This window comes from Mesocricetus auratus, unplaced genomic scaffold, assembly GCF_017639785.1.
Source record: "Mesocricetus auratus isolate SY011 unplaced genomic scaffold, BCM_Maur_2.0 Super-Scaffold_100009, whole genome shotgun sequence".
NCBI lineage: Eukaryota > Metazoa > Chordata > Mammalia > Rodentia > Cricetidae > Mesocricetus > Mesocricetus auratus.
The window spans coordinates 67085465-67106506 of record NW_024429193.1 but is presented as its reverse complement, the minus strand read 5'-3'; the positions used below and the strand labels follow the sequence as shown (position 1 = coordinate 67106506).

At 49.0% G+C, this 21042-nt stretch overlaps 1 protein-coding gene across 1 annotated transcript in view; it reads left to right on the top strand.

Moving 5' to 3' along the window:
• Smg5 (SMG5 nonsense mediated mRNA decay factor) overlaps positions 1-21042 on the top strand; it is a 28225-nt gene that overhangs the window by 5525 nt on the left and 1658 nt on the right. The window contains exons 2-20 of the mRNA XM_005080118.4: positions 2607-2705; positions 3187-3310; positions 3639-3795; positions 4753-4842; positions 5719-5808; positions 6566-6644; positions 8659-8784; positions 8878-8946; positions 9850-10058; positions 10525-10662; positions 10816-11418; positions 12792-12967; positions 13640-13715; positions 14310-14485; positions 15708-15866; positions 18977-19036; positions 19349-19508; positions 19861-19951; positions 20677-20751. Of these exons, the coding sequence (XP_005080175.1) occupies positions 2607-2705; positions 3187-3310; positions 3639-3795; positions 4753-4842; positions 5719-5808; positions 6566-6644; positions 8659-8784; positions 8878-8946; positions 9850-10058; positions 10525-10662; positions 10816-11418; positions 12792-12967; positions 13640-13715; positions 14310-14485; positions 15708-15866; positions 18977-19036; positions 19349-19508; positions 19861-19951; positions 20677-20751 (2757 nt within the window). The remainder of the gene's footprint in view (positions 1-2606; positions 2706-3186; positions 3311-3638; positions 3796-4752; positions 4843-5718; positions 5809-6565; positions 6645-8658; positions 8785-8877; positions 8947-9849; positions 10059-10524; positions 10663-10815; positions 11419-12791; positions 12968-13639; positions 13716-14309; positions 14486-15707; positions 15867-18976; positions 19037-19348; positions 19509-19860; positions 19952-20676; positions 20752-21042) is intronic.

Genomic DNA, 21042 nt, shown 5'->3' with positions numbered 1-21042 from the left:
TCTTATATTTTAAAATAACCCTTTTTCCCCCTTTTTTCTGTTTTTGGTTTTTCCAAACAGGGTTTCTCTGTGTAGCTTTGGAGCCTATTCTGGCACTCTGTGGACCAGGCTGATCTTGAACTCAGAGAAATCCTCCCAGAGTGCTGGGATTAAAGGAGTGCACCACCACTGCCCAGTAAAATAACCCATATTTTTTAATCTACGTTCTACACGTGGTTTTTTAACTTTTCCTTCGTTCTGTACCTCCAACTTGTTTTGTGTCTCCTGGCATCTCCTGCACACCTAGATTACTCTTCCTCTTTCTGCCCAGAAGTTCTACCTACACCTCCTGCCTAGCTATTGGCCATTCAGGTCTTTATTAAATCAGTCAGAAGGCACCTTGGCAAAGACACATCTTTACAATGTGAACAGATATTTTGCAACACTCTTATCTTTCCTTATTCCCTTATATTTAGCTTTTTGTTTGTTTGTTTTTCGAGACAGGGTTTCTCTGTGGCATTGGAGGCTGTCCTGGAATTTGCTCTTGTAGACCAGGCTGGTCTCAGAGATCAGTCTGCCTTTGCCTCCCGAGTGCTGGGATTAAAGGTGTGTGCCACCAACGCCCGGCACTTTTCTTCATTTTACACTATACCCACAGGTACATTTGTTTTTATATGCACACACACTCATACTCAGATTTCACATGTGAGTAAGAATATGGGTTTTCTTTCCTAGATTGTGACCTCACTTAACATTAGTCTGAGTTAATTTTCTGGAAAATTTGTTAACTTCATTTTTCTTGCGCCACCACTGCCCAGCCTTCATATTTCTTTATAGCTAAGTAGTATTCCATTTTTTGTGTATACTGAATTTTAGCTACTTGTTTATCTGTTAGTGGACAATGAGGATGACTCTAATTCTTTTTTATAGTGAATATAGTACCAATAACCATATACATGTATTCATGTGAATATATGTATGTGTGTGTCTGTGAATGGAGAAATAAGAGCACATATTACTCTTCCAGTGGCCAGTAACACTAGCTCAGGCCGGGCATTGGTGGTGCACGCCTTTAATCCCAGCACTCTGGAGGCAGAGGGAGGTGGATCTCTGTGAGTTCGAGGCCAGCCTGGTCTACAGAGCGAGTTCCAGGAGAGCCTCCAAAACAATACAGAGAAACCCTGCCTCGAAAAACCAAAAAAAACAAAAACAAAACCACTAGCTCAGGGTGCCTGTCACCCTTTGCTGACCTTCAAAGGAATCTGTAAGCATACATGTGTACGTATACACACACATGTGTATTTGTGGATATGTGTAGATAGTATTTTATTTTTGTGGGCTCATCTGTACATCAAAAGGTTTCTAGCAGTATCCACAAAATGCCAATGGTCATGACATTCATATGGAGTCAGGGATACCTTGAAGGAGTCAGTGCTCTCCTTCCACCATGTGGGTCTCCAGGATCAGACTCAAGTTATCAGGATTGATAGCAAGTGTCCTATCTTGCCAGCCCAAGGCACCTGTAGTTTTTTGTTGTTGTTTGTTTTTCTTAGGAATATTTTTATTATGTGTTTGTACATGTATATATATGTGGGTTTGTACATGAATGAATTACAGGTATTCATAGTCATGCACTCACTCTGTGTGTGTTGCAATTCAAACTCAGATCCTCATGCTTGCACAGTAATTATTCTTACCCACTTAGTCATTTTCCCAGTCTGAGAATGCCTTCCTTTTATGTCAGAGATAATAAACCCTTTATATAATAATAATTCACTCCACCATTCTTTATTGAATGCTTACCAATTGCTGAAGCTGTAAATAAGTTGTTGCATTTAAATCTTATAAAACTATTCTGAATACCCACACTATGAAATCTTTTTATTAAGACCTTTAAGATGCTAGGTAATTTACCAGGGTCAGAACCCTAGGTTTTCTGTATCTGGTGGCCTGTACTCTTTGTATTAGGAGGGTTTCTCTACCATAACACTTTGGACATTGTGGCTAGGATAATTTTCTTAAACTGGGCCTTGGTACATTCATTGTCCAGGCTTGTTTGGTTTCAAAGTCCTCAGTGTAAGTAATCCTACTTCAGCCTTCCAAGTCCTGGGATTACAAATATGCACCACCATGTACCCCAGAGGATAATTTTTTTTTTTTGATTTTTCGAGACAGGGTTTCTCTGTATTGTTTTGAAGGCTGTCTGAAGGTCACTCTGTAGACCAGGCTGGCCTCGAACTCACAGAGATCCGCCTGCCTCTGCCTCCCGAGTGCTGGGATTAAAGGTGTGCGCCACCAACGCCCGGCCAGAGGATAATTTTTTATTTGGTGGGTTCATCTGTGCAGCAAAAGGTTTCTAGCAGCATCCACTAAATGCCAATAGCATCTCCCTCAAATGGTACAAAGGTCTTTCCATCATTGTCATGTGTCCCTTTATTGGTGGCTACAGAAGTCTGTCTTCATATTTTATAGAGCTCGGCCTACAGCCTGCCTTTTCATTTCCCTAACCCCAAGTCTTCCCTTCCCTTTATTTCCCCTTCCCTTTCCCCCACCTTTCAGCTTTTTCTTTAGAACCAGTGTCCCAACACTTAAACTCTGGGCTCAGGGGTCTTTTTGTTTCCCTGCAGGGCTGTGGTGGAGGCGGTGCATCGGCTAGACCTTCTCCTTTGCAACAAAACTGCTTATCAAGAAGTGTTCAAACCAGAGAATGTTAGCCTGAGGAACAAGTAAGCTGGGGACTCTGAACTAGAGTTTACTGCCCGTCTCTACCAGTAACTGTGCTGGGTATAAATAAATGTGCATTACCTTTAACCTCCTGATCTCATGGTATGCTACTGAACCATGAAGTCTCTGGCTTTTCTGAGAAACGAGATGGGAATCCTTCATTCCATCTGCAGCTTGTACATCTACTGGATTGGTACCATAAGAATGGCATCTGAATTGAAGGGGGTTGGGCATATGAAGGGAAAGGGGGAAATAAAATGGAGAAGAGAACGTAGAGGGAATGAAGAGTGTTAAAATTCTCATTACTTCCTGCTGCTGTCTTTTGGGGGGCTCTTCTTATTTCCTAGGCTATAGTTCTGGGTCATTAGCCCTGATGTCTCTTAGGAAACAGAGATCTGTTGGTGTTGGTAAAAGCCACACCTTGCCCTTAGCTCTGTATGTTCTTCAAGGGATGACTGCCTCATGCTTCTTTATCCTCTCCAGGCTGCGTGAGCTCTGTGTGAAGCTTATGTTCTTGCATCCAGTAGACTATGGGAGGAAGGCTGAGGAGCTGCTGTGGAGAAAGGTATACTATGAAGTTATCCAGCTCATCAAGACTAACAAAAAGGTAAGGGAGGCCCTAGGACTTGAAACAAAACCTGTCTAAAGAGGTGAAGTTGAGGGAGGAAAAGAGTTAGAAAAGTAGGTGCAGAGCCTGCTTGGAGGTGGGGAGGGTGGTGGGTGGGAGCTGGGATGGGCCGGCACACATGGACAGAAGAGAGGAAAGAGAAAGCTGTACAGAGAGGTCGCCCTCAGACTGTAGCGGTAACTTGTGCGGGAAGAGAGATGTGCCTAGGGTTCTGGAGGCAGGAACAGAAGCTTATTTCCCGTTAGATGAGCAGGTTGCAGCAGAGGGCGTGGTCTCTGAGCGTGCTCTTTGCCTTTCTTATCTCCAGCACATCCACAGCCGCAGCACCTTGGAATGTGCCTACAGGACGCACTTGGTCGCGGGCATTGGCTTCTACCAGCATCTGCTTCTCTATATCCAGTCCCATTACCAGCTTGAGCTGCAGTGCTGCATTGACTGGACTCATGTCACTGACCCCCTCATAGGTCAGTGACACCTAAAAGGGCTTGAAGAATGGGTTCTTCTGCCTCGTCTTCAAGGTTTGACTAACTAGTGACCAGCCAGGCAAATGGAACACCTTCAAACGATCTGTACAATTAGATTTCTCCAGACAAGCTTGAGTTACTTGCAGTGAAGGTTTTAAGGAATAGAGGCCCAGATTGTGAACTAATGTGGAGGCTGAGAGGACACGGCGCTGGTGTAGATCTGGCTCTGGAAGATGCTAATAACCTTCCTTTTCTTTTTTCAGTCGAGCTCTGCTGGCCCTGTTACTTTTAGCTTTAGGGACTGTTTTCCAGTATTTGGTTAAGGTTTTAAAATTTTCAGAAATGTTGGGAAAATTGTTGACAGCCTTTCTAGAAGTGCAGCCAACTGAGGTCCTGACAGCAGTGGCTTTACTTTTGTAGCTCACGGATTTCCCTTTAGCTCAGCTCCCCTTCTCTTGGTAACTCCTCCCTCCTCCAGATCCTTGCCCCGCTGTCACTAGGAGGTAAGACTTCTGAGTCAGAGCTGGAAGCCATATCCATGTTACCACCTGACATGTTCTTGTCAGATGTAGAGCATTTGTGCTTTGTGGACTTAAAATATTGTTGAAAAAAGAAAAGGAGGAGCTGGGTAAAACGCTTGCCATAGAAGCATAAGGACCTGATTTTGGATCCCTAGCATCCATCAGACAGTTGCGAGGCTGGCCTAGCATCTCCTCCCAGCTTAGGAGATGTTTCTACCTGGGTGGCAGTAGAGGAATGAACTTAAATCAATATCTGAGTGGAGGGGGGGCATGTTTTTATCCCAGCACTCGGGAGGCAGAGGCAGGCGGATCTCTGAGTTCAAGGACAGCCTGATCTACAGAGCAAGTTCCAGGACAGACAGGGCTACACAGAGAAACCCTGTCACAAACAAACAAAATAACTGTCTCTTTGTCCTCTCACCCCAACCCCTTTCAGGATGTAAGAAGCCAGTATCTGCTTCAGGGAAGGAGATGGATTGGGCGCAGATGGCATGCCACCGATGTCTGGTGTACCTGGGGGATTTGTGTAAGATTCTTCACCTTGTATTTCCTGTGTTTTGGACTATGGGAAAGTGCAGACTGCTTCAGTTGTTGGTACCATCTTTTGCATACTGGAGAGCTGAAGAAACAGTTGGTAACAGGGCTCTGTCTTTCATGCCTGTGGAGAGCCAGGAATGGGGAAATGCCTTTGACATTTGAAGTAGTCGGAATGATCACTATTTCAGTAGGTCAGGAATGTTTGTAACATGGGTCCTTCTCCTTGGAGGCTTTCTGTTATCTCTCTGGGCTCCTAGGTGAGTAGGAACTTGAGCATCAAGAATCTCAGAGAGTGTTTAACTGCATGGTGAGTGATGCTGAGGCTGCAACGATGCTCTTGTGCTTTATAGCCCTGAGTCTGTAGTCTTTGTAGACGTCATTCCTTCATTCCTTATTGGGATGTTGGTGTGGACTTGCTGGGCTTATTGTATTTCATTGACCTGAAGGTCCTCTGGCTCTGTCCCCACTGCATTTCTGGTCTACTTGTGGTCACTAGAGTGCACAGAATCATTAACCAGGCCACTGTCTTTCTGTAGAGTCAACCAATTGCATTCCAGAACCAAATACCAGAGATTTTTGCAAGCAATTATATTTGTAGCAGTTCCCTGCATTGAGAAGAGACAGTCAAGATGAGGCCGCTCACTTTATAGATGCTGATTCTTTACATTTTGAATCATTAGCAAGGAAGAGAGTTGAGTACTTTGTACAGTTACACAGACTTAGGATTGCATCAAAGACCCTATAGTCTGTGTGATAGTTCATGTCCCTGCCTCCCAGGCTCTTTACAGCTTTTCATGGTGGACTCAGGGAGTTTTCTAAAATATAAAATCATCACTTTTTTCCCTTTTCTTTGTCTCTCATATAGCACGCTATCAGAATGAATTGGCTGGTGTGGACACTGAGGTGCTGGCTGAGAGATTTTACTATCAAGCCCTGTCAGTAGCTCCCCAGATTGGTAAGTGTTCTCTTTAGATGTAAGCCAGTTCTGCTGGTCATAGATAGGCCTTGTGCTCTCTCATATCTCCAGGCCCTCGATTCTCCCATTCTCATATTTCAGCATGGTTATATATTCTTCCCTTCATGACACACACAGAAGATAAAGGAAAGGGAAGAGAAATGGACAATCTTAACAGGGAAGAAGGGAGAAATGGTTCCTCTAGTCTGAGGTCTCTGTCCCACAGAAGGCATAGTGGGAGGAAGGATGAGATTCTATTACAGGGTTTGGGAATGCAGCTCAGTTGGTAGAGTTCTTGCCAAGCATGCATAAAAGCCCCATGTTTGATCCCTAGCACTGTAGAAGCCAGGCCTGGTGGTGCACACTTACAATCTCAGTGCTTGAGGGGTAGAATTAGGAAACTCAAAAGTTCAAGATCGTCTTTCACTATATACCACTTTGAGACCAGCCTGAGCTACTTGAGATCCTCCCTCCCTTCCTCAAACAAATCAAGCTAGAAGAAAGGAGAGTCACAGTGTAACTGAAGGAATGCACCCTGGGGTTCATGTAAATTCTGGAAAACCAAAATGGAATGAAGGGAAGAAAGGTTGTGATTTTTTTCGGAGCAGGAAGACTGATGTGCTGGTCACCTGAGGTTTCGGTGTTGCCTGCCAGCCTAGCTTTCCCCCTGGAGTTCTCTGATGCTTACTGTTGGTTGGGCCTGGCAACCGTCACTAAGGGTTGTAGACTTACACTCATGAGTTCTCTTTGCCTCCAGGAATGCCCTTCAACCAGCTGGGCACCCTCGCAGGCAGCAAGTATTACAGTGTGGAAGCCATGTACTGCTACTTACGCTGGTAAGTGTGTCAGTCCTTCCCCAGCCCACAGGCTTGCTCTCATCTGTCATTTCTGCTTTCCCGCTCCCCCATCTCCAGTTTTCCGACTGTCACCAGCTTCTGAACGAGATACAGGCATGCTAGCTTGAGGGTCTCTTCCTTCAAGGGTGCCCTGCCTGACACAGCCCCGCTGTGTTACAGAGCCACGTAGATTTACAGGCCCTTGAGACACTGAAGTAGTGACTCACTTATGGTGAGTGTCAGCTTGCTCTTTTGTGTCCATGTTGGCTTGCTTTAGGGACAGGGTCTTGCTGTGTACTGTGGCTGCCTGGCCTAGATGTCACTGTGCAGCTGGAGCTGACCTCAGACTTGCAGTGGTCCCCTTCCTCTGTCTTCTGATAACTAGATTTTAAGTATACATATCAGCTAGGATGGCTGGCTTTCTGTATAAGGAAATTTGTTTTTTGTTTCCTTTTTCAAAACAGGGTTTCTCTCTGTAATAGCTCTTGCTGTCCTGAAACTCCCTCTGTAGACCAGGCTGGCCTCAAACTCGCGGATCCACCTGCCTCTGCCTCCTGAATGCTGGTATTAAAGGCATGTTCCACCACCACCTGACTTTTTTGTTACTTTTTGTTTTGTTGTTTTTGGAGGCAGGGTTTCTCTGTATTGTTTTGGAGGCTGTCCTGGAACTTGTTCTGTAGACCAGGCTGGCCTCGAATTCACAGAGATCCACCTGCCTCTGCCTCCCGAGTGCTGGGGGGAGGGGGTAGAGTCAGGAGGATCTCTGAGGCTCCAGGACAGGCTCCAAAACTACAGAGAAACCCTGTCTGGATAAAACAAAACAAAAGAGGCTCTCATTTTGCCGGGCATTGGTGGCTCACGCCTTTAATCCCAGCACTCAGGAGGCAGAGACAGGCAGAGCTCTGTGAGTTCGAGGCCAGCCTGGTCTACAAGAGCTAGTTCCAGGACAGCCTCCAAAGTTACAGAGAAACCCTGTCTCGAAATCCCCCCCCAAAAAAAACATTATTTTTTTGGTTTTCTTTTTTTTTTTTTTTTTGGTTTTTCAAGACAGGGTTTCTCTGTAACTTTGGAGGCTGTCCTGGAACTAGTTCTTGTAGACCAGGCTGACCTCGAACTCACAGAGATCCGCCTGCCTCTGCCTCCCAAGTGCTGGGATTAAAGGCGGTAGGTTCTTCTTCTTAACTTTGTATGTAGATAGCATTAGGTTGTGCTGTGTGCCTGACCTGGATTAAGTGTTGCAGCATTAACAAATAGTGCAGGTGAATCTGCTTAAGTTGTAGTAAATGTTTATACAGTGCTGTCCCTGTTATAAGTTGAGATAATGTATTTCAGGGTTGGAAAGTTAAACTTATAACAAAGTAGGATTAATTGCTGTCCCTTTTCTAAAAAAGATCTATTTATTTATTTTTTGTTTATTTATTTACTGGTTTTTCAAGACAGGGTTTTTCTGTATTGTTTTGGAAGCTGTCCTGGAACTCGCTCTGTAGTCCAGGCTGGCCTTGAACTCACAGAGATCTGCTTGCCTCTACCTCCCGAGTGCTGGAATGAAAGGCGTGCGCCACCAACGCCCGGCTATTTTTTTTTTATTATGTATACAGTATTCTGCCTGCATGCATGCCTGCAGGCCAGAAAAGGGCACCAGCTCTCATTACAGATGGTTGTGAGCCACAATGTAGGTGGTGGGAATTGAACTCAGGACCTTTGGAAGAGCAACCAGTGCTCTTAACTGCTGAGCCATCTCTCCAGCCCTCTGATTGCCCCCTTTTATATAGAAAAGAAAGTAAGGAAGATACCAACTTTACTTGGATGAATCTGCGAGTGTGAGTATGCGTGTGTCTGTGTCCATGTGTCCAGGAATAATGGTTCAGAATCTTTACCCCAAGAACATACAAAGAAATTGAGGCTGAAACAACCTCTACTAGTAATGGCTTCTAAAGTCCTTAGCAGGTGACCTTTCCCATTTCCTCCTATTCCTCTGTCCAGATGCAGTAGTTTACCCCTGTTTCTCCTTCAGCATCCAGTCGGAGGTGTCCTTTGAGGGAGCCTATGGGAATCTCAAGAGGCTATATGACAAGGCAGCCAAAATGTACCATCAGCTGAAGAAGTCCGAGACCAGGAAGCTCTCCCCCAGCAAAAAGCGGTAAGTGAGATCTGTGGGGGAGGGGTTTTCTGCAGTGGGACCACAGGGGCTATGGAGCCATTCAGCATGTACTCTGGGTTTGTCTCATTCCAGATGTAAAGACATTAAGAGGTTGTTGGTGAACTTCATGTACCTACAGAGCCTGTTACAGCCCAAAAGTAGGTGAGTAGAAGCGGGTGTGAATAGCAGTGGCATGAGGCAGGCCTGGCCTGGACTGCTCCTCACCTGGTCAAGGAAGGAACGTTGGCTGGACTGTGCTTTCTGTGGGGGAGGCTGCCAGTTCATCTTTGTATTCCTCACTATTGTGTCTGGGCACAGCCTGGCCGACACAGAGAGTGCTTACTAGATGCTGAAGTAGTGACTGAATAGACACCCACATTCTTTCCTGTGCATTTTTAACCCTGTTTCATGTTGAGTCTGAAATGCCCTCAATCACTGTTTTGTTTGTTGTTTTTACCAGTTGAAGCAGGGCCTTGCTTATTTACTAGGGAACTTCAATTTTACCTTCTTTTGACATGGGTCTATGTCCCTCCTCCCAAATCCCCACAGTGTCTATAGGATCCTTAGACTATAGGACTCTAGTCCTTCCTTTTTTTTAAGCAGGGTCTTACCTTGTTTGCCTGAAACTGTGTAGCTAGTGGATCAGGCTGGCTTTGAATTCGTGGAAATCTGTTTGCCTGTGCTTCCCAAGTGCTGGGATTAAAGGCATGTACCGGGCTGGAGAGATGGCTCAGAGGTTAAGAGCACTGGCTGCGCTTCCAAAGGTCCTGAGTTCAATTCCCAGTAACCACATGGTGGCTCACAACCATCCGTAATGAGATCTGGTGCCCTCTTCTGGCCTGCAGGAATACATAAATAAATAAATCTTGAAAGGCATGTACCTTCATGCCTACTTGACTTATTTAGTCATTCATTCATTTATTTGTTTAATGTGCTTGGAGCTGATTATGTGTGCTCGGAAAATACTTTACCCTTGAACTTCATCCCTGGTCTGTGACTTGAATTGTCAGTTCTTTGCCACCTCCACCCCAACACTGACATCATGTCCCTCCTGCCTTCCCATAGCTCCATTGACTCAGAACTCACCTCACTCTGCCAGTCAGTCCTAGAGGATTTCAACCTCTGCCTCTTCTACCTACCCTCCTCACCCAACCTTGGCCTCACAAACGAGGATGAGGAAGAATGTGAAAGTGGATATGCTTACCTCCCTGACCTCCTCATCTTCCAGATGGCCGTCATCTGCCTTATGGGTGTGCACAGCTTAAAGAGAGCAGGTATTCCTTACCATGTCCCTCTGCTCGTCTGTGTCACTGCTGGGTAGAGTGAGGGCCAAGAAAGCCTGCTCAGGGGACCTGCAAGGTTCTCACCTCTCCCCAAGCCTGCTCCATAGACCTGGACTCTCCAAGGTCCAGACCTTGGTTATCAGAGCACTCAGAAGCAGTCTGGAAACCTTTGAGCAGAGGTAGTGGGAGGTGAGGTGCTAGGTGCTGAGACTCTTGGGTCACCAGAAACAGTCTCAAAGCTCAAGAAAGATAAGCTGGGACTAGAAGATACACCTACATGAAAAAGTATGGGCTAAGCTGGTACATTCTAGTATGTGAGAAGGTAGATACTATTCCAGAGACTCGACACACGTTTTTTTATCAGGAACCAACTTGGAGGAGTAGTTGGGTCATTGGATGGATCGAGAGCAGATAAGACAAGTTAGAACTGATGTGCTTACTCCTGTTGTTGTTTTAGGGTCCAAGCAGTACAGTGCAGCTATTGCTTTCACCCTGGCCCTCTTCTCCCACCTCATTAACCACGTCAACATACGGCTGCAGGCGGAGCTGGAAGAGGGCGAGAACCCTGTCTCAGCTTTTCAGAGTGATGGCACAGGTTTGAGGCTGGGCGAGGTCATGACTGGAAAGTTTGCGTGGGACTTGGGGAATAAGGAGGGAATGGTGTACCTCGTGAGAGCGGGTGTCACAGGGCATGTTCCAGCTTACAGCCCTAGTTTTTCAGTCTGTCTCCCCTGACTCCCTTATACAGATGAACCAGAGTCAAAAGAACCACTAGAAAAAGAGGAACCAGAGCCTGAGCCTCCCCCTGTGGTGCCCCAAACTGATGAGGGCAGAAAGAGCCGAAAGCATTCCCGACTCTCCTGTCTCCGCCGCCGCCGCCGCCACCATCCTCCCAAAGCTGGTGATGACAGTGACCTGAGTGAAGGTTTTGAATCAGACTCAAGCCATGACTCTGCCCAGGCCAGTGATGGCTCAGACAGTGGCTCTGATAAGAGTCTGGAAGGCAGGGGCACAGCTTTTGATGCAGAGACAGACTCAGAAATGAACAGCCAGGAGTCCCGGTCAGACCTGGAAGATATGGAGGATGAAGAGGGGACAAAGTCTCCAACCCTAGAACCTCCTCAGGCCAAACCAGAGGTTCCTGATTCCCTTAACGGTCCTCTGGGCCCCAGTGAGGCAAGCATTGCCAGCAATCTACAGGCCATGTCCACCCAGATGTTCCAGACCAAGCGCTGCTTCCGATTGGCCCCCACTTTCAGCAACCTGCTCCTGCAGCCCACCACAGAACCCAACAATGTGTCCAGTCACAGGGCTTGTGTCAATGGAGATGTGGACAAGCCTTTAGAGCCAGGTACCTGAGTCTCTGCCTCCTACTTGGGTGCATATCTCCATACTGTGGTTCCGAGAGACCACCTTCTCTTAGAGTGACCTCACCCTTGGCACTTTTCCTTTTCCTGTGCACGTACTCATTTGCTGTCTTACTGCATTTCCACCACACTGCCTGTAGCTTTGGGCTCTTCTGTCCTAGTGTTGGCAGTTTTATTTCCTTCCCTCATGGCATCCAGCATCCCCCAGGGCTCCCCAAAGCTAGACACAAGTGTCGTCAACAGCATTTGTGGAGCCTGTTCTGTGTCAAGCACTAGGCTAGACTGCTTTAGTGTTGTCTCTTGTTCTGCTGCTATTGTGCAGCCAACCTAAGAGCTCATGTGTGCTGGGCCTGTGTTAACTGAGCAGCGTCTCCAGTGGTTATAGCTTTGTATTGCCTTAGGTTTAGCAAACTGTCGTGGAAGAGCTACCAGCCCTTTTCTAGATGCTGTCTTTAATTACAAACTTTGTACAGAATACTCCCTTTGTCTGAAGTGGGCAGAACCATGTCCTTCCTTGCCTTAATAAGCCTACCACTTTGTCTGTCTTCTCCCTCCCTCCATACCTTCCTACCTTCCTACCTTCCTTCCTTCCGGCAGAGCTTCTCTGTGTATCCCTGGCTATCCTGGAACTTGCTTTGTAGACCAGACTGGCCTTGAACTCAGAGAACCGCCTGTCTCTGCCTCCCAAGTGCTGGGATTAAAGATGTAAACTGCCACCACCCAGTGGTTTTTGTTTTTTGAGACAAGGTCTCTCTATGTAACCCTGGTTGTTGTGGAACTCTGTAGAACAGGCTGGCCTTAAAGTCACAGAGGTCCACCTGCCTCTGCCTCTGCCTCTGCCTCTCAAGTGCTGGGATTAAAGGCTTATGCCACCACCGCCTGGCTAGTTTTTTTTTGTTTTTGTTTTTTTAAAAAGTCTCTACACCTGGGATTTGCTTGAGGCCAGTGACATCTCCTTATGGGTAACCTGTACCATCTGCTCCATTGCAGCCTCTGCCCTCTCCTGTCTGGTGAGACTTTGCTGGCTTACTTTTCTTGAAGTAGTCTGAGCTTTAGGAGAACTAGATAATAAGTCTTCTCAGTTTGTGTTCCTAGTGCCTAACACAGTTGCTGGCGTGGGGTGGTACTTTTGAGATTTAAGAAATTTTAGATGAAGTCAGGTGTTGTGGTATACACCTTTAATCCCAGCACCTTGGTCTTAAAGTTAGTGGGTTTGAAACAATGGGGCAGGGGTTGGACAGTGATAATCAGAACTCTAGTTGGGTGGAGTGGGTGGCTAACATTCTCTGAAAGTGTGGAAGCTTGCTGCGAAGTGCTCTTCAGCTTACCCCGTTTTCTCTCCTTTGCCCCACCCCAGCCGCTGAGGATGGCTCTGAGTCAGAGGGCAGTGAATCCAGCAGCCGCTCCTGTCGCAATGAGCGCAGCCTTCAGGAGAAGCTGCAGGCCCTGATGGCTGAGGGCCTCCTTCCTGCTGTGAAGGTCTTCCTAGACTGGCTGCGGACCAACCCTGACCTCATCATCGTGTGTGCCCAGGTGTTTACCCCACATCCTACATTGTCAGGTTCCACAGGTTGAAAGGGTGATGAGAAAGAAGGGGCCTTGACAGCCCGTCTGGTGGTCTGACAAGAACCTGAGTAGGCATGATCTTTTCCCTCAAGAACTGTGTCCAGGGACAGAGGAAGGTGCTAATTCTGCTTTATTTTCCCAACGCTGACTTAATGGCTGACATTCTGGGGGATGTTGGGAGCCAAACATGAAAGAATACAGAGAAAAGAAAGACGACAAAGAGGAGGGTAGCAGCAGAGATGGGAGCCTGGCAGAGTTGCGAGAGTCTAGGCAGACTGTGGCTTAGGAGGGTACTCGTAGGGGCCAGTCTTGTCGGGGGCGTGGTGCCATGGGGCTGGGTGGGGCCATGCCTGCACCACTTGGGATCAGAGCCTCAGTCTTGAGCTTGTAGGCTGGTGCTCAGGGTTACAGTCTTGTTTACTGTGAAAGGCGCTGTTCCCTTCCCCGTGAGTTTCCATTAGACAGAAGCCAGGGCATGGCTCTCACTTTCATACTGTCTCAGTTCAGAAAGCCCCTCCCACACTGTCTTCTCTGACCAGGTCCAGTTTCCCAAGTCCTCCATGAACTTGCTGTTAATCTGCCTATCAGGTCCCTCTGGGTCTAAAAACTAACGGCCTCTCTTGCTGCTTTTCTCCCTAGAGCTCTCAGAGCTTGTGGAACCGCCTGTCTGTGTTGCTGAATCTGTTGCCAGCAGCTGGTGAACTCCAGGATTCTGGTGAGTGCACCCTAGGACTATTCTTCTCTCTTACTGGCCCCATCAAACCTGGCTGGTCTCTCCTGTAGCTTAGATTTGGGGTAAGGAGCCTCTCTGCACAGCAGTTTCCACACCAGCACTGCTCCTGCGGAGCTGGTAGTCTGGTGTACAGGAAGGTGCACTCCCTGGGGAAGGAGTGGGCTGGGTGAGAGTAGAGAGGAGTCTGAGAGGCCAGGCTTGTCATTGTCATCCCCATGCTGTCTGCAGGCTTTGAGAACTGACGTCAGCACTGCTCAGTTCATCTCTCTACCACCTTTCACCTAGCAAGCGTGTGCTCTTCCTCCTGAGACTAATGGAGAGCTTCTGATGAGGAGCCTTCCCAGGCTGACTGTCCTTGTCCTCCTTCCCTGCTTTCTCCTCTGACTTTCTTCCAGCTCCTGTATCCTCTGCCTGTTTGGCCCCGTGTGTCTCTCTCTTCTTTCCCCTTCCATCCACCATTTGTCCTAGGACTATTTATTGTCCTGTCTCATCAGCCTGGTAATTCCCTATAGGAGGTTTGTGTTTCCCGTGTGCTCATTCCCCAGGGCAGTGGTCTGATAGTCTCCTTCTGCCTAGGCCTAGCCCTGTGTCCTGAAGTCCAGGGTCTCCTTGAAGGCTGTGAGCTACCTGAGCTGCCTGCTAGCCTGCTGCTCCCAGAGGACATGGCACTGCGTAACCTACCTCCTCTGCGGACTGCTCATAGACGCTTTAACTTCGATGCGGACCGGCCCCTGCTCAGTGCTTTAGAGGAGGTAAGGAACTTGCTTCCTGCCACAAGTGCCTTCGTCACACACGGCAGCAGAACAGGGTTTCTTGACTGGGGCAGGACACCCTCATGTGGACAGGGAGCACCCTCCAGGCTACAGGCTTGCCTTGGTAGTGTCTTTCCAAAAGTGTGCTGCTAGTACCGTCTCCTTTTCTTCTCTTCTTGCTGAGGGCAGGGCAAGTTAATCAGGACTCGGACTCTTTTAGCTTCTGTGAGCCAGCCCAGAATTGAACATCTGTCTGACTGGCAGAGCCAGAAAGCACATACTGTCCACTTTGGCCAGTAGCTTTCTCCCTTGAGTCTATTACCACATAGGCCATCTGGGGGCAGCAAAGGGAAGCCAGGCAGACGGGTTACCAAGTTTCCTCAGCCTTCTCTGCCTGGCTGCTTCCTCTACAGCCAGAGTAGTTTGGCTGCCCTGGTTTTTATATTTTAGGGTAGGTCAGATTTTTATCTTATTTTACACATGAGATGCTGAGAGCCTGAGGAGAGATGGCTCTAGAACTCATCTCCTCAACTCTTGGGCTGCTGCTTTTTTCTTTCTTTTTTTGTCCTCTTTTTGCAGTACAGGGGATCACACCCATGACCCCGCAGCTGCTGGACAAGCATTGTACCCTGAGCTGCAGTCTGCCCTACTTACTCACTTTCTTTTCTTCATCTTCAGCCCAAAACCTGACCCTCTGGTCTCCTAGGAGTCTTCTTGCCCTGCTAGCCTCTTCCTTTTCTGTAGTTAGTGCTTAGTGGGTCTGCATGGTGGTGCCCTTCCCCACTCTCGAGACCACACGCCTTTCCAAGGAGCCCTTGCTGCTGAGAGGTGGCTGGGTTAGCGAGGGTGAGTGAGGGCTGCTGAGGCTGCTCGGGCCAGCTGAGCCTCTGTTCTCCCCACAGTCGGTGGTGGCTGGGTTAGCGAGGGCGAGTGAGGGCTGCTGAGGCTGCTCGGGCCAGCTGAGCCTCTGTTCTCCCCACAGTCGGTGGTGGCTGGGTTAGCGAGGGCGAGTGAGGGCTGCTGAGGCTGCTCGGGCCAGCTGAGCCTCTGTTCTCCCCACAGTCGGTGGTGGCTGGGTTAGCGAGGGTGAGTGAGGGCTGCTGAGGCTGCTCGGGCCAGCTGAGCCTCTGTTCTCCCCACAGTCGGTGGTGGCTGGGTTAGCGAGGGCGAGTGAGGGCTGCTGAGGCTGCTCCGGCCAGCTGAGCCTCTGTTCTCCCCACAGTCGGTGGTGCGCATCTGCTGCATCCGCAGCTTCGGGCACTTTGTTGCTCGGCTACAAGGCAGCATCCTGCAGTTCAATCCCGAGGTCGGCATCTTCGTCAGCACTGCTCAGTCTGAGCAGGAGAGCCTGCTGCAGCAGGCTCAGGCTCAGTTCCGAATGGTGAGTCAGCCTTCCCTTCCCTGGAAACTTTCCACCGGGCTTCCTGAAGAACCAGGGTAGGGGCTCAGCTGCACCGGTAGTTCTTTCCTGAAGAACTAGGAAGCCAGTTCAGAGGCCCAGCAAGGCCTGAGGGAGGGGTGAAGCTGCTAAGCAGGGCATCAGAGATACTTGGAGCAGAGGCAGTGTGACTCGGGACCTCTCCTCAGACGTCTTGACCATCTTTGTCACCATTGAGTCTGTGAAATAGACAAGTGACCTAAACCTTGCTTAGATAGCTTCCTGTCACTTACAAATACAGGAATACATAGAATCAGCTATGGGTGGGTGAGAAGATGGAATGATGATGCCCGTTAGGCACCTGCATGTTGTCCTGGAGGAGGGTGCTTATCAGGTCTTCCCATGCTTTCCTTTCTCCGAGGTCAAGACTGGGGAATGCAATGGAACAGAATGTGGGGTTAAACATGGAGGAACTCTCTGGTTGCAGACATATCCCATCCTGAGAGCAAGCAGCGTAAAGCACTGAAGCTTCACTCTGTCATGCTTGTCAGTACTGTGGACACTGGGGTTAAACAGTAAATGTGACAGTCTCTTCACTGTGGGCCCTCTGTGAGCATTAGTGTCCGTCTCTCTGGGCATGTGCAACCCTGCGGTGTTGGCCTTCCTGAGTGGATTAACACTAGTGCCTTTGTAGTGCTGGTGTCAGACATGGGAGTTATTCTGCATGTGTCAGCCGGCCTCGGGGCCCTTCATCCTGAGCCAGTCTCCTCTCTGATGCTCTTCCTTTCTCCCAGCCCTGAGCCAGCGTCTCCCTGACTGAGTCCCATTGCTGTGGACATTTTGACAGGGTGAAAAGGGGGACTGTGCCCCTAGAAGCTTGCTCCCTTGCAGCCTTATGAACAAGCACATATTGTTAAGGCTTCTATTGTTATCCTGTACAGGAAGGTATGAGGGTGGGGTTACAAAAACAGTGAGGAAGTTACATGGCTTTAAAATAAAACTGTTAGAATCCCCAAAGAGCTAGGAACACTACCACTGCGTGTCTTCTCATGTGGTTCTGGATGGGCGCTTCCTGCTCTGCCTAGGTCACTGACCTACCCCAAATTTGCCATCTCTTGTCATACGCTGAGCACTCTCATTTCAGCCGCAGCCTCCTCGTGGCATCATTTTATGTTTGAGAAAGTAATGGACAGTTCTAAGACACCAAGCCAAGTTGGGGCTAGGGCACTGACATCTTAAGGAAAACTTGAGTTCTTTGGTTTGTTTCAGTTTTAGTTTTCTTTTTTTTTCCTTCGAGACAGGGTTTCTCTGTGTAGCTCTGGCTGTTCTGGCACTTGCTCTGTAGACCAGGCTGGTCTTGAACTCACAGAGATCCACCTGCCTCTGCCTCCTTCATGCTGGGATTAAAGGTGTGCACCACCTACGCCCCGGCCAGTTTTAGTTTTCTTAGCCGTGCTAGGATTACAGGCATACCACCATGCCTAGTGCCAACCATGAGCACTCAAACTGACTGTCCTGAGCTGCTTTGGGTTTAATTTCTATGCAGCCCATATGCTTGCCAGGAGCACCCTCTCACTGGCCCTTCTACAGAAGGCTTTCCCTCTGAGGCCAGCAGACCCATATCCGTCTGCTAGACTGGTGACGCCCTAGCCTTGGACGTGCACTGATCCCTCAGGAGAATTATTCAGGGACTTGGAGTTTCACAGTGACAATTTAGCGTGAAAAATCAGGTTTATAGCCTCGGTTTGCAATGAGAAAAGAGGGGACTTTGTTCAGTTTGCATTCTCCATTTCTCCTTCTGGGTGGCCTGTAAGCATGTGACCTTTGTCAGCTTTGTTCTTCTGCTCTTTCCTCCTCCTGCCAGTGCCCCTCTAAGGGGCATGGTTGGCATTTGGGGCAGGGCAGTTCTTAACAATGCAGGAGTCTGCAGGGTAGGAGTGAGTCTTGCATAACCCTGGGATAATTATCAAACAGAGCAGCTGGGATCGGTGTGTGCTATTAACTGTGGACTGTCCATTTCCATCAATTCTTTGTGACACCCTACATGACATTTGGTTAAGTCTAACAAATCCTCCACTTTCCACATTTTTTTTAACCTCCTTGACTCAATTTGAAGAGAACTAAGCAGTCACTTTGTAGAGTTGTTTGGTTTGGTCTCATTAGAGTGACATCTCAAAATACACTTGGCTCATGTAAGAGCCTTCAGTGGTGCCCCGTTACCTCACAGGACAGAAGTCTCGCCCTTGTCCCCATTTAGATTGTATGAAAGGCTTGGAAATTCATTTTGAAAACTGAAAGATTTCTGGATAAGGTGATGATGCTCAGACCACAACCCAAGAGAGCTCTTCCTTATAAGGGGTCGTGTCCCAATATCTGAAGCCACACCCTAAGGGGTGGCCCCCACCCCAAGTCCACCAGTGGAACAAGATGCCACTGCACATTGGGCAGTTTTGGAAAACTGTTGTGGCTCTAGTGAGAGCAGGGATGAATCAGGGAGACCGGAGAGCATGGATTAGAGCACCCTGAGAGAGAGAGTTGTTCTGAGGTTAAGCCTTGTGCTCTTGAGATAAGGGACGGGTGTTGGTGCGCTAGTCAGAGGGTACTTGACAAGGCTGGCCAGCTGATAGTCGTGTGTTGAAAGAGGAAAGAGACTTTGAGCGTTCTGACTATGGCAGTTGGTGGCTCACTTACCAAGCAGAGGAAGGCTGGGTGAAAGAATGGGATTGCTGGACAGGCAGGTGCATGTGTGGCCTGGACAGGATGGGCAGGTCTGCACATGGGAGTCACTGGCAGGTTGAGAGCAGGCAAGGGTGTATGTGGTTAGTGTCCCCTGAGGGGGTCCCGGCTAGAAGGAGCAGAAGAGCACAGGTTAGGGCCTAAGGCAAGGCAGGTAATGTCCTGCATGCTAAAAATACTTAGCTGTCTGCTCCATCGTGCTCTACCAGACATGGACCTACCATGGGGGTTAGAGTGAATCAGAAGAGAGTTTCCTTTTCCATGCCTTCCTCCCTCCTGTAGCAGGAATGTCAGGGGACTTCACACACTATATACCCAGTCCTCTGGACTCCAGGGAGACGCAGCCCATCTCACAGCTATGCTATGGTTTCTTGTAGGCGGAGGAGGAGGCTCGGCGGAACAGGCTCATGAGAGACATGGCTCAGCTGCGATTACAGGTGGGCAGTGTGCACGTCCTCCTGTCCTTGGTTTGCCTTTGCTTAAGTCCATTTTCAGACACTCTGCTGCGGCTCTCTCTTAGGCCTCCAGAATATTCTCCCTGATGCTCAGCCTTCCTTCTACTTTGTCTCTTTACCACGAGCTTTATGTTCGCCCACTTTACCCTCAAGGTTACTGGTAGAAAGACTCCTCTGTCTGAGTCGCCCTATGAGAGCCACCTAGGCACTGGCCGCCCAGTGTCTTCTTCCTGTCTCCTCAGCCCAGTCTGCTGGGCTCTGTGCAGTTCCAACCACTCAGCCTTTCCTCTCCAGCTCGAGGTCTCCCAGCTGGAAGGAAGCCTGCAGCAGCCCAAGGCCCAGTCAGCCATGTCTCCCTACCTCATCCCTGACACCCAGGCCCTCTGCTACCACCTCCCGCTCATCCGCCAGCTGGCCGCTAGTGGCCGCTTCATCATCATCATTCCAAGGACAGGTGAGTTTACTGGGGAGGTTGGGTGCAGAGGGAGTGCACCTGGGGATTGAGAGACCCTTATTTGATATCTAATGTATATGTGGTCTTGGTCAAGTCCTCCCACTTGTGACCTGCAAATAGGCATCTGTGCTAAACATTGCTGCAAAAGACATGAAAGTAAATGAGAAACATGAGTGAAAGTGCTTGGTGAGTTGTTAAGCACACTGCTGGCCGGCAACATTTTCAAAGAGCTTCCAGAATTGTGGCATCACAACCCTACATACATCTCCCATACCCTGTAGACATTTCCTGCAGCATTGGTTACAGTCTGAGCTTACTGTCGTGACTTACCTACTCTCACTCTGCCTACTAGTGATTGATGGCCTGGATTTGCTGAAGAAGGAACAGCCAGGGGCCCGGGATGGGATCCGGTACCTGGAGGCAGAGTTCAAAAAAGGAAACAGGTGAGAGCCCAGGTCTGGCTGGAACCTTTGTGCAGCCTGGGTTCATTATCTAGATGTGCTCAGGAGCTCTTTGCTCCCTGGAAGTGCAGCCGGTGATCTTGTTCACCATTGCTATGCCACTTTGGGAGACCTCAGCTGCTGAGACAGGAAGTGTAGAAGAGCTGCGCCCTCAAATCAGGGCCACCACCCTGCATCTCTGAGGCAGACTCTGGACAGCATCTGCTGGGAGACAGCAGTTGGGTCATAGCTCCAGGCTGTGGCTCCTTTGAAGGAGCTGTCATGCTTCAGCTGGGACTCAGGAGCAGACTTCCTATTTGCCCATTCAGGAGGCTGTTGAAGCCACCCAGGGAGAAACTGGAGCTTAGCCCAGGCCCCACCCTTCTAGCCTTTGGGGCTAAGGGAGCAAGAGAGGAGAGCTCTCCCCCTCTACACTGCCTCTGACTTGCTTGGCCAGGAAGCTACACAAGGCTTGCTTGTTTGGAGGTCACCCCCAGAAGCTCTGGCTTGAAAGCATCTACTTCTACTGCCTTCCCAGCTCCTCCCCTGGGAAAAACCAGAAACTCGATGCTATCAGTAGCGAAAGCCAACCTGGCATCCTAGAAACAGCCTGATGGGAGGGACATGGCTGCCCTGTCTCCTGACACGCCCTGTCCAGCCACAATAGCCTGCTTTGTGTGACACATCCCCCCTGTCCCCTCTCCCCACCCCTGTGGTCTCCTTTGCAGATACATTCGCTGCCAGAAGGAGGTGGGAAGGAGCTTTGAGCGACATAAACTGAAGAGGCAGGATGCAGATGCCTGGTAAAGTGCAGCCCTCTCCCCTAGAGCCTGTCAGGAGCTGACTCTGCTAGCCCCTCTGTGAACTCTCCCCTACCCTTGGAGCAGGATGGACCGCATAATCTACCCAGGGCCCTCCCATAATTTCAAAGCTACTTTAGCCCAGAGATGCCTGGGCTCAACATGTTGTCTACATCTCCTGGCACATAACTCCAGGGCCAGCTTCTAGGACCCACTGCTGCCAGCTGCCTGTTTCCTCTTGTTTCCTGGCGCTCTCCCAGTCTCTAGCTTGCCCTGTCCCCCGGAGATTTTTAT